Source organism: Cajanus cajan, chromosome 1 (genome assembly GCF_000230855.2).
Source record: "Cajanus cajan strain Asha chromosome 1, NIPB_CcT2T_4, whole genome shotgun sequence".
Lineage (NCBI taxonomy): Eukaryota > Viridiplantae > Streptophyta > Magnoliopsida > Fabales > Fabaceae > Cajanus > Cajanus cajan.
The window spans coordinates 8,995,305-9,008,879 of NC_138517.1; the positions used below are offsets into that span (position 1 = coordinate 8,995,305).

At 31.0% G+C, this 13,575-nt stretch overlaps 1 protein-coding gene across 1 annotated transcript; it reads left to right on the top strand.

Annotated features, from left to right (window-relative positions):
• The first annotated feature begins 4,922 nt into the window (after positions 1–4,922).
• On the top strand, positions 4,923–6,603 carry LOC109792376 (UDP-glycosyltransferase 708D1). Its single transcript, XM_020351783.3, has one exon. The coding sequence runs from the start codon at positions 5,028–5,030 to the stop codon at positions 6,453–6,455; it is 1,428 nt and encodes a 475-aa protein (XP_020207372.2). The 5' UTR covers positions 4,923–5,027; the 3' UTR covers positions 6,456–6,603.
• Positions 6,604–13,575: the final 6,972 nt, after the last annotated feature.

The window sequence follows — 13,575 nt, forward strand, 5'->3', positions numbered from 1 at the left end:
ACAATTAAAATAGGGGTATGCTATGATATTGTGACATCGGGGCACAGGACTTTTAGGACAGAATTTTTATATGGATTTGAAATTGTAAATATCATTTTGAAAACAATTTGTAAACTCTTGTGTTTCATTTTCTAAATCTTTATTATTGTGATTATTAAAGAAAGATTTTTGAAGTTTTTCTTGTGAACCCTTTTACCGAAATTTAAAATATTTATTTGTAAAGTTACAATATGTGTTGGGGTAGTAAGGGTGTCACATTTAGTGGTATCAGAGCAGGTCAATCCAATCGACCGTGAGTTATGAGTCTACTATGCTTGTTCGGTAGATGAATGATAGAATGAATTGATTGTGGAGTTTATTGATATGTTGGTATGATGATTGATTTTGTTGATTGCTATTTAATTGTGTGTACTCTAACAATGTTTTGTATTATGAGAAGGATAATGATGATGTTTCCCTTGTGTTGTTGGTGTTGTGTTTAGTTATGTATTGTTTTTTCAGAATTTGGCTGAAAGACATGATATTGCTTAGTTGATGTTATTCATGATTACTCATTGGTTTTGATACTTCTTACTTACGTAAGAAGTAGTGGATGAATGCTATCGCTCGTATTACGAGCATATGTGCCAGTAGTAGTGTATGAACCCTTGCTAATCAACTAGAAATTATTGGGACCTTAGATTTGGGTGAGACATTGATTTGTCGAGAGTTTACGGTTAATGGAATTTCTGGAATCTATAGTGGTAGCAATTGAATCCAAGGAGGTTGTATCTAAGAATTAGAGTTTTTGATATTTTGATGAGAGGTTGGAAATTTCCTTAAGTATTGGTGCTTACATGTTAACCTTTTATTATGGTTTAGGTAGCATGTAAATTTTATTCTCTAAGTCCTTTGTACAGAATATGTGAGCTGTTAGGATTGTAGTGGAAAGCTTGAATATGAGTTTAATAGTACACTATCGTTGTATGGAATAAGGGATAATTTCGCTGCAGTTTTGTTGTGCCAATATGAGTATCGTATTGACAGAATTAGATTTTGTGGTCTTCATGAAAGTGGTGGCTTTGGATATTATCTTCCCAATGGAATTGGAATAAGATAAAACAGAGGTCTAGAACTTCAGTTATAACTGCTTTGGTGATCAAAAGTCTAGTTGTAAGCGCTGAATATATTTGCTATGGGTTTTGAATTTTTAGCTAAGAAGATGATTTTTTTATAGTCTTATGGCTTCATAAGAGTTATAACTTATTCCCTTAGATTTCTTTTGAAATAGGTTTGAGATCATTTTGATGAGTATAACTCTTTGTGTGTCATTTGCTTTGACATTGTTGAAGGGAGGTATATATTGTCATGATGTTTTGAGTTATTAGGCATAACAAGGATAGAAACTGATTTGGATATGATGTTCTCTGAGGTGTTGTCATTGAGAAGATGTTTAAGGTGATATGATGCTATGTGGTAAGGTTGGTTCATACTATATGGTGTAAACGATGATTGATTCGTATATGCTCAAGAAAGATCTTAGATCACACCAAGACCATTCGTCTTCTGCTCATCCTGGTAAGGGGGAGTGAGAAACCTTACTCTGGGTGTGGGAATGTATGTTGGGCAGTGGGATTACCTCCAATCTTGTGTTTGTTGTATGCTCATGTATGAGGAGTTTTTCCCAATTGTATCTGTTTCATCTATTGTTCCTCTTATATGTAATTAATTGTATAAATTGCTTGAATGAATGATTAATTTCAGTTTTACATTTGTAATAGTATGATTTGAGATTTCTATGGGTTCCTATGGGAAATCCTATGAGAAAACGGGCAAAATATGAATGTTTTCTATTTTGCCTTCTGATTGCTTTGTTGTGTTTCTTGTTGGATGTGATGCATGAGTATGTGGTAAATTTTGAAAATGAATATGTTTTTATATGACTTAGAGTGCTCTGTGTTGGGAAATCCTATGAGAAAACGGGCAAAATATGAATGTTTTCTATTTAGCCTTCTGATTTCTTTGTTGTGTTCCTTGTTGGATGTGATACATGAGTATGTGGTTAATTTTGAAAATGAATATGTTTTTATATAAATTAGAGTGCTCTGTGAAAATTGTGAATATGATGTGATAATATGATAATGTGATATGGTGATGTGATGTGATGATGTGATATGCTGATGTGACATGATAATGTGATATGATAATGAGACATGATAATGTGATATGGTGATGTGATATGATGTGTTATGATGATGAGACATGATAATATGATATGGGAATGAGATATGAAAATGTGATATGAGAAAAGCGTGGAGTCTTGAATGACATGCATCATGTGCATAAATGTTTTTAAAGGTACGATATGGAATATACTCTCAGAGAAGGCCCCCTAGTGTAAAAGCTTTGGGAATTAGTCCTTGAGGATAGCTTGGTTTGTAAGTCTCAGTCTCGCTCATTGTGTGTATGGGATGTATCTTGCGCGACTTAGCTATCCCGACGAGACTCTAGTAGTATGTCCTTCTAGTGAGAGTGCGTAGAAGGTGTGATCCGACATGTACTCCTAGACTGCTCTTCGTGTATTGCTAGCGGCAATATGGCATGTGATATGTTACTGGCGCCACATGCATGATAAAATGTAGTCCGTGTCCATACATGTGCATTTTAATGTTGTATAAAAAATTGATGTCTTGGATGAATGAGATGTGATGATTTTATTAATTTATCTATGTTATACTTGTTTTGTTTCTGTTTGGCTATCCAGCGTATATTTATACGCTATGAGTCAGAGTGAGATGTTTCTCACTCTCTTTTCTTGTGTTGTTTTTCCTTGAGTGTCTTACAGGTGATTATCTGCATGAGATCGAGGATGTTGGTGATGAAGCTTAGACTTCTATGTTGGGATTTGCTCTGATAGGACATGTGACATCGGGGCACAGATAGAATTAGATTAGAATATTTTTATTAAATTATTTAGGAAGACCTTATATTATTTCTATGTAATTTCCGCTGATTAAGCTACTATTAAAGTTATGGATGTGATACCCTCTATTTAAACATGTTTGGTATTTCAATTATGAAAAAAAATTATGTTATTCAATTTTTGTTATTTGTGTTATGGTATGTGGGGTAGAGGGTGTCACATAATAAATATGAGAAACAAAAAAAAAATGGCTGCCTGGAATTTGTCTCTCCGGAAACTGAATTCCAACAGCCCACGACGTCAAGGGAATGCAACGGAGAAGCTCAGAATTCAGTTCCCGAGGAACCAAATTCTAAACTTGAACAATAAACTGTGCTACTCTTGTAAATAATGTGTCACAGGTTCTATTTGATAATTTTTTTTAAAAAAATTATATTCCTGTAAAAATGTTGATATTTATATCAATATCAAAATTAATCTATATTTATTTTTTTTTAAAATAAACTAAATTGAAGTTAATTTATAAAAATTATATTGAATTTAAAAGTAATTTGTCTTAATTGAACGGAATGAATTAAATTGTTCTCTTGTGTTAGTGAACTAAACTGAACTGAATTATAAAATTTTAAATTGAATTGCAATTTAAACTACATTGAATTGTTATGATACTTTATATTGAACAATTTTGATTTGTTGGTCTGTCATGAATGGTACATTTTTTAATTTAATTAAATTTTTTATTTAATTTATATTTTTCAAATTTTTTTTTATAAAATTGAATCAAATAAACTCGATAAATTTTAATCCTAAAAATTATAGTTTGATTAACCCATTAGGTCCAATAAAAAGTAGTAAATTAATCATATAATTTTAAGAAATAAAAAAATATTATTATATTCATAATATATTAATAATCTAAAATAGTATATATAATATTATAAAATAAACATAAAAAAATTCATATGTACTAATAAATTGTTATAATAATAAAGATAATTACAAAGTTTTATAAAATTAAAAATAATAAAAAAAATAATTATTTATACATGTTTATATGTGGTACCAAGTCTAATTATTAATATATATATATATATATTACTTAAAACATATGAAATTGAAATAATTTTAAAAATTTTATTTTGATTAATATCTTATTTTTTTTTAAAATTATTATTTTAAAAAATTCAATTGTGACTATATATATGATTCAAATAAAAAACTAACAGCAGATAAATAGTACAAATTTAAAAAAGATAAAAAAAATTACTACAATGATAATATATTAATATTTTAAAATAATATAAAGCGTAAGCTATAAAAAAAATAGTAGAAAATAATATTATAAAAAACATAATAAAAAATAAAAGGACACAATTTATACTTTTACATGTAAATGTACCAAAAATAGTTATTAATATATATTTATATATTTATTCTATCTATTTCAACTAAAATTTAAGAAATTAAAATAATTTTAATGATTTTTCCTTAATTAACATTTGAAAATTTAAAAATAAATAATCATGTAAAAAAAATTTGCTTCAAAACAAAATATTATTTGGATTCAAAAAGAGGGAAAACATTTGAATAGAAAAAATAAAATGGAAAGATTAAATTAAAGGAATTATTAAAAAAATATAAGAACTTAATTATAAGATTAATAAATAAATGAATATTTATCAAATATAGGTGTTTATTTATTATATAATAGAGAAAGGCACGAGAATTAACAACGGGTACTTTCAAAGAACCAAAATTTTGGGACAGGTAGATGAGGATTTGTGGACAAAAATCTCCACCATGATATACAGTTCTTGACATGTTTTCTACCTTATTAAACCCTAGTAAAGTACCCAACTACCCACCAAAAATCATTTATTTTTCTCTTTCTATTATAAGATTTATGGCTGATATAAAAGTTACTATATTTTTATTAGAAGTATTTTTCTCTTTCTTGTTTTGCACCGCAATCCAACGACATTTTTGATAGTGGACAATATCTCCATTCTATTTATCTATATAACAAGGTCACAATTCAACCTAGCAAAACCAAACTTTTTCTCTCTTCTTTCATTTAACAGCAACTATTCACACTCTTTGGAGGATCCAACACCAAATCGAACCAATGTCTCCTTCTGAACCCGTAGTTCATGTGGCTTTCCTCCCGAGTGCTGGCATGGGACACCTTAACCCATGTCTGAGGATAGCAACACTGTTCCTCCGCCATGGCTGCAAAGTCACTCTCATCACTCCCAAACCCACTGTTTCCACCGCAGAGTCTAACCTCGTCTCTCGCTTCTGTTCCTCTTTCCCTCACCAAGTAACCCAAATAGACTTAAACCTCATCACTCTGGATCCAGCCACGGTTAACACCAACGACCCTTTTTGGCTTCAGTTTGAAACCATTCGCCGTTCGGTTCACCTTGTAGCTCCAATCCTTTCTTCACTTTCAACACCTCTCTCTGCTTTCATCTACGATATTAGCTTAATTTCCCCTCTAGTTCCTATCACCCAGAAACTCTCTTGTCCCTCTTACATGTACTTCGTTGCATCAGCTAGGATGTTCTCATTTTTTGCACACCTTCATGTTCTTGCTGCTTCAGATCCAAGTTCACAGCCACACCCTTCTTCGTTCATTGGCGATGGTGTTAAAATCCCGGGCATTGCATCCCCAATTCCAAGATCCTCGGTCCCTCCTTTGCTCCTTCAACCAAACTCTCTCTTTGAGAGCATCTTCATGGAGGACAGTGCGAAAGTGACGAAGCTGAACGGGGTTTTCATCAACTCGTTCGAGGAAATGGAAGGAGAGGCACTAGCGGCACTGAACGAAGGAAAAGTGGTGAAGGGGTTGCCCCCAGTGTATGGTGTTGGCCCCCTAATGACGTGTGAGTTTGAGGAGGTGGAACAAGGTAAAGGGGGTTGCATGGGTTCGGTATTGGAGTGGCTGGATGAGAAAAGTGAAGGGTCGGTGGTGTATGTTTGCTTTGGTAACAGGACAGCAACGAGAAGGGAGCAGATAAAAGACATGGCTTTGGGGCTGACAGAAAGTGGGTATAGTTTTTTGTGGGTGGTGAAGTTGAAGGTGGTTGACAAAGAAGAGGAGGAGGGTTTGGAGGATGTGTTGGGGAGTGAGTTGATGAGTAAGGTGAAGGAAAAAGGTATGGTTGTGAAGGAATATGTGGACCAGATGGAGATTCTGGGTCACCCTGCAGTGGGGGGGTTTGTGAATCATGGAGGGTGGAACTCAATAATAGAGTGTGTGTGGCAAGGAGTGCCTATTCTGTCTTGGGCTCAGGGTGGGGATCAGAAGATAGCCTCAGAGGCAGTGAGGATAAGTGGGGTGGGGATTTGGCCTCAGGAGTGGGGGTGGGGATCAGAACATGTTGTCAATGGGAAAGAGATTGCTGACAGAATCAAAGAGATGATGGAGAATGAATCTTTGAGGGTCAAAGCCAAAGAAATGAAGAAGGCTGCTAGAAATGCTGCTGGTGTTGGTGGGAGGTGTGAGGTTATTGTTAAGAAGCTAATTGAGGAATGGAAGAAAAATGTTTAATCCACCTAAGCATTGGCACTCACCAACAGTGTTAGCTACTTACCAGTTGTAATAAGTTTTGTTGTTCTGTTGTTTTCGGTTATATTTCCTGTTTCGTTTTCTTGGCTATTTAATTTGGGTAAAAAAAATGTGAATTTTTTTACTGAAATATTAATTTTTTTTTAAAAAAAATTATCCAAAAAATATCTGTTTTAATTTATTTATACTACTAGCATCTTTTACTGTTCACGTTCAGAACGGGTCGTTTCAGATTCAAAATTAATACATGACCAGTGCAACTAGAATTGACTGTTATGAATCCAGAACGAGCCGTTTTGACCACTTCTGATGAGTCGACATATGGAACAATACACGTGAGCACACATTGATGGGTTATCCAATGCAATGCTCATTGTTTCATACACGAGAATACATGGAATGGTACATGATCAATTTCATCTATTTGCTATCTGTGTCACGACTACTACAATGCAAGCTCTAACATGAAAATTATTAGCTAATAATGACAAGCCTAGATAAGTTACAAATCACACTAAGAAGACATATCCAAATAATGTATAATTATAATAGTTTATAAGTGACATAGTGCATTAAAAGTAAAAATGCATAATATTAAATTTGTAAAAAAATCTTTTGAAGTTGTTGCAATCAAATGCCTTTTGTCAATTATGTTTTCTTGTGAGGTGATGTTGTGTGGACGATTTAATACATGAGGGTGAGTCTCTTCATACGATCGCATGGAAGGTGTACCAGTTTCAAATGTTGTGGAAGTCCTTCGTTGTTGATAAGCCCTTGGATCTTGTAGTAGTCGTGGCATAGATAAGAAATAGATGGAATTGGCCATGTACCATTTCATGTATTCTCGTGTTTGAAACAATGGGCCTTGCATTAGATGAACCATCAATGTGTGCTCACGTCTATTGTTCCATATGTTGGCCCATCAAAAGTGGCTAGAACAGTCCGTTCTGGATTCAGAACGACCCGCTCTGATTTCACTAGTCATGTGTTAATTTTGAATCTGGAATGGCCCGTTCTGATCCATTCTTCATGTGTTATTTTTGCATCTAGAACGACCTGTACTGAACGTGAATAGTAAAGGATGCTAGTGGTGTAAATAAATTGGAACAAATGCTTTTTGGGTAAAAATTTTTAAAAAAAATAATATTTCAGTAAAATATTCAAACTAGACTTTTTTTAAATATATATAAAAAATTATTTATTTAAAAAACCTGAGGTGGTTATTATTTATCCAAATAACACACTTTGAAGCCTAAGTGAGAAATCGGTTACTGGGTAACCGATTTCTCAAAGGGATTTTTTTAAAAAATTTCAAAATCTCTTTGAGAAATCGGTTACCCAGTAACCGATTTCTCACCTGGGCTTTTTTTTATTATTTGTTTTTTAGATTTGTTATTTTTTTTCCTATTTCAGTTTTAAATATTCAGATTTTAAAAAAAAATTATAATGAATTTTAAAAAAAATTATTTAGTTTTTGTTTTTAGATTATAAAAATCTATTTAATATTTAAATAAATTAATTTTTAAAGAATAAAATTAATATTAAATATAATTTTAGATAAATGATAATATTATTATAAATCACAATTTAAATAAAATAAACTTTAATTAAGATGAACAACTTTAAATAAAAACAAAATAACAACAACAAAATAGGAGATCGAATAAAAAAGAATAACATAATTAGAATCCACGAAATTACAATCCAACTTTAATAATGTCTATGCCCACCAGTTTCACACCTCGGAGGTTGTCGGTTCCTTGTTGGGTTTCGACGACCAATGCATGGTTGTTGTGGTTCAACTTGCTCCTCATCATGTTCTATATTAACAGTATCGGTGATTGAATTTGACGAACTACTTCCAGCGACCTCAGAGTGATAAGAAGAAAATGAAGGAAAATTCATGCTTTGCATGTAATTATATACACTTTGTGGCGTGTGTACGTCGACGCCAAAAAAATTTCTCATGAAGTCCCTTATTGGAGTTGTTGTTGACGATGGGGTGTTCATGAATTGTTCATGGTGCGTATGAAATGGTGGATTAGACTAGGGATGTTGTTCCACACTATAAGGTGGGTGGTTATCTCCAGCCACTAGGAATGTTGTCTATAGTTGTTGGGAGTTGTGTATTAGAAGTGGATGCATGAGATGAAGAATATTGGCGACAAAGAAATAATTTAGAATTAGCACGTAACCATTGCAAATAATCAGGAGTGTGTTGGAGAGGCCCTTGAAGTCGTTCCCAAAAAATAACATGTTTGCATCTGTCTTTCCAAATGAAAATTCAGTCTGCATGTTGTTTAGCCCAGTTGGTGTTGCTATGTCCTCTCATGTCTATTTCGTGCATTTTATCAAGATTATGAGCTTCATTGGGGATTGATTGTCATAAGCCAAATTGCAATTGGACTCTGTCAGTTTGATGTCAGGCTACAACTGCAAATAAAGTTAAAGCAGTACAAGAAGTCCATATCCTAGAATCCTTATAAGCACGTGTTGGCAGTGAGGACTAAAATTCCCTATATGGCATCGATAGAAACTGAAAAAGAAAAAGGTTTAGGGTATGAATCAATTGAGTATAAGAGAGTATGTTTGAGAGAATTTTACATTGTATTACCTTGTTATGGTTCATGTTGTCATATCTTAATCTGTAGCCAAGTAAATTTCCATGGAGCGTGCTTGTAAATCTTAGCCCTCTTCTTGACCACCTAAAACATTTGTACATTGATAAAATTTTAGGTAAAAAATTTTAGTTGTTCAATGTATTAAAGTGGTATAAAAATTAATTCATACCTCAATGCTAGCAGAAACGTAATATCCTGTTGGACTCTTGGTTGGATGAAGGGCATGCGATACCAAGCCCAAGACTGTAAAAGCAAAGAACATCCACCTATTTTCTTTGATGATGGATAGATTTCCCTAGACATTTCTCTATACAAATGTGCTAAACAAGCAGAACCTCAACTATATCGTCCTACACGTTCCAAGTCAGCCAACAGTGGTAAATACATTAAGTGAAGTATGTTACTTGAGTTGTCTGGCATAATGACACCACCAATCAATCCTAAGATATATGCCCTACAATGTTGGTGCAATTGTTGTTCACTGGGTTCATCTAGTAGTGCAATTGTATGGTCTCTTAACCATTTTAGTTTTATGCTTGAGCCGACTAGAGCTTCCCCTTTCAAAGGTACGAAGCCTAACAACTTGTAACACAATTTATCCTAGTCAAAGAAAGTTGGTTTTGTGACTAGTTTGCCATCGATCCTTAAACCCAATTGTAGTGCCACATCTTCCAAAGTGACTGTGCACTCACCAACTGGGAGGTGAAAAGTATGTGTCTCAGGTCTCAATCTCTCCACCAAAGATGTTATCAAGCAATCATCGATTTTAAAATGTCTTATTTTCGCAACCTCGCCAAAGCCAGAAACCTCCAACAAATGCTCAATTATTGGGTCAGGTGTAGGCATGGAATGATAGTAAGATTGAATCACTTGATCACTTGTTGTCTGCAAAAATGGTAGAATTGAAATGTTAGTAATGAATAATATTAGTTGTAAACATTATGCAATATATATTAACTTACCATAAGATGAGTTTCATTTGACCTATGGAGGTGTTGTTTCCACAACATAGTTGAAGATGAAGAAGACATTCTTGAAAAATAATAGTAATGAAATTGAAGAGTGCAATAGCTGAAGAGAATTGATCTTTTGTTGTGTGTTTAGGGTTGGAACGTATGTAGTGTATATATAGCGCAAAAAATTTGAATTAGTTTGTCTCATTGTGTAAGGAATCCAATGACTTTGTGTAGAGTGTCATCAATTGCTTTGTCCCAGAGTGTCAGGAATCCAATGACTTTGTGCAATGTCATCAATTGCTTTGTCCTAGAACGTCAGAAAAATCAATGCTTTGTGCAGAGTTTCATTGCCTTAGTCCCAAAGCATCAGAAAAATTAATGACTTTGTGTAGAGTGTCATCGCCTTGGTCCTTGAGCGTCAGAAAAATCAATGCTTTATGCAGTGTCATCAATTACTTTTTCCCAGAGCGTCAGGAATCCAATGCTTTGTGCAGTGTCATCAATTGCTTTGTCCTAGAGTGTCAGAAAAATCAATACTTTGTGTAGAGCGTCAGGAATCCAATGAATTTGCGTTTGTCCACATTAGGTTGCTTTAGTTCTATATAAACCCTAAACACAGGCTAAAATGCAAGAGATTGAAACATCCAATCAATGGAGTCGTTAACTGTTCTAGCCACTGTTTATTATGATGGACAAATTTTCTCAATTGAGCATGGAGTTACATTTGTTAGCAACAAGGTTAAAACCCTATTGGTAAGTGACATGATGACTTATCAAAAACTTAAGCATGTTATTAATAATAACCTTAATCTTCCTCATTACAAAGTTGTCATAGATATTCACTACCGATACCCAAATTCATGTATCGGTGGTGTAAATAAATATACAGTGTGTCGTCTTAGGGATGATGAAGATGTGAAGTGTATGTTTTCATTGTTCATAGAATTGCACGACCTAACAAGTCTGGAACTGTATGTTACCACGACGTATATTGGATTATTGCATGGGATGGAAGCTATTGAAAGATACCTCGACCAAGCAATGAAGTTAGACAACTAATGTTATATGATTTAGGTTTTATGTTATTTATCTATTATGTTTAAAGTTGTTTAAATTGTGTCTTTTTATTTAAGTTATTTTCATTTTAATGATGCAACCGTTGTAATTAGTGTACTTAATATATAATGTCATTAATATTTAATAAAATAATATTGACATTTATGTAATAATCAATTTAACTATCTTTAATTATTAATACAAAATCAATATATTTATTATTATATTACAGTTTTTAATTTTCTATATTTAATAATTTAATTTAAATAATAAAATTAATTTTATGATTCTAAAATTTAGTATAATAAATAAGTTTTAAAATTTTCTTTATTTTTAACATAAATTTAAAATATTATACAAAATTTTATAATTTTATATATAATTCTGAAAATTATAATTAACTATATTTATTTTAAAAAAATTTAAAATCAGAAATATTATAATTTATAGATAAATATAATATTAATTTTATTATCAAGTATTATTCTTTATAAATTATTTAATTTAAATATTAAATATATATTTTTAAAATTAATTATACTTTTTAAAAAAATCTGAAAATAAAAAAAAAATGAAAAATGAATTTTTTCTTACAAAATCTGAAAAAAAAAGCCCAAAAAAATAGAAGAAAAAAATGCCCAGGTGAGAAATCGGTTACTGAGTAACTGATTTCTCAAAGGGATTTTGAAATTTTTTTAAAAATTTCCGATAAGAAATCGTTTACCAAGTAACCAATTTCTCACTTGGACTTCAAAGTGAGTTATTTGGATAAATAATAATCAGCCCAGGTTATTTAAATAAATAAAAAAATTGATATATTAAAAAAAAGTCACAGAAACTACATATTATTTTAATTTAAAAATATTTCACTTTAATTCTCATACATATTATTTTATTTAAACTTGATAATAATACACTGAGTGCAAATAATCATTTGTAATTAGTTAATAATATAAAATTAAATTATTGTTTATGTATTCAAGTCGATCATAGAATTTTATAGATTTTAGACGAAATAATAAATATGAGCTTATATTTTTTTTTTATAATCACAATATTAAAATATGGTAAGCTATCCATGGACTAAATTAGTTGATTCTAATTTTTATCAAAAAATTTGATCAATTATTCTAATACATTGTTTAAAGAATTCAAATTCAATATTACTCAAATTAATGACTAAAATGTATGAGTCTTTAATATATAAATATTTTTAAAAATATAAAATATTATATATATATATATATATATATAAAATCTAAATATAAATACCATGATTTTGTCCATAAAAATAATAACATATTGTACATAAAAACAAATACATGATTTAATAAAAAAAAATCATGTTTTATTATATTAAAAGAAATAATATAATGTTAACAGATTTCTTAAAAAAACTATACTATATTTTTCATTTAATTTATTTTTATATTATCATGTATTATAAAATGATATATAAATAATTTTGAGGATCAAAAGTGTTACATATCCTAATTAGAAGGGTCAAAATAAAACAAAATCTTTTTAGGACTAAAACTAAGCTTAAATTTTTTTTTTATATAAAAAATAAAAACATATTTTACTATTTTATGGATATAATAAATAAAAAATTAATGATGAAAATAACAAAAATTTATAATCCTATATGATAATAACATTTTTTAAGACTCAAATATGTTTTTAGTCTTTATAAAATAAGTGAGTTTTTGTTTTGGTCTCTATAAAATAACAAAATTTTTCATATACCGACATGATATTACTAATAGTTGTGAGTAACACTTACGATACTTACTTAACTTCTTGATAAATAAAAAAATAGTTAAAAATGATCTGATAATAATATGGCCAAACAACAATAGTTCCAATTCTAGAAGAATAAAAAACAAAAAATAAAATACATGTACTAAAATCAAAATTTTCTAATTTTGTAGGAATTAAAAATATATTAAAGTTATTTTTTAAAAATATTGGCCTCTCTTAACCATGGGTTTGGGACTAAGCATGACAATTTAACTCGCCCTTGTGGGTACCCACCCGAACCCATCCCGATTTAGATGGGAAAAACCTTTGTTGATTAGGTTCGGGTTTTCCCCGATTGATAAAATCGCCTCCGCCTTGATTGATCAATTATTTTAATACATTGTTATTTATATATATATATATATATATATATATATATATATATAAACCAAAATTAGAAATATTTATATATAAAAATATATTATTTTACTTTTTTTTATTATTATTTTTTAAAATTTGTTCATATTTATTGAAAAGAAAAAAAAGACAAAAAAAGAAGAAAAAAAAATAAGAATGGGGGCGGGGGCGGGGGCGGGGCAGGGAAACCTGAACCCCGCCGGGGATGGGGATGGGTACCTAGATTTTACCCCCAGCGGGTATCGGGAGCGGGGGTATGACACCCTTACTACCCCAACACATATATAAATATTAATCATATAAATAAACTAA

What these genes read in the sequence shown, in the direction of transcription:
- LOC109792376 (XM_020351783.3), top strand. Translation starts at nt 5,028, where the DNA reads ATGTCTCCTTCTGAACCCGTAGTTCATGTGGCTTTCCTCCCGAGTGCT.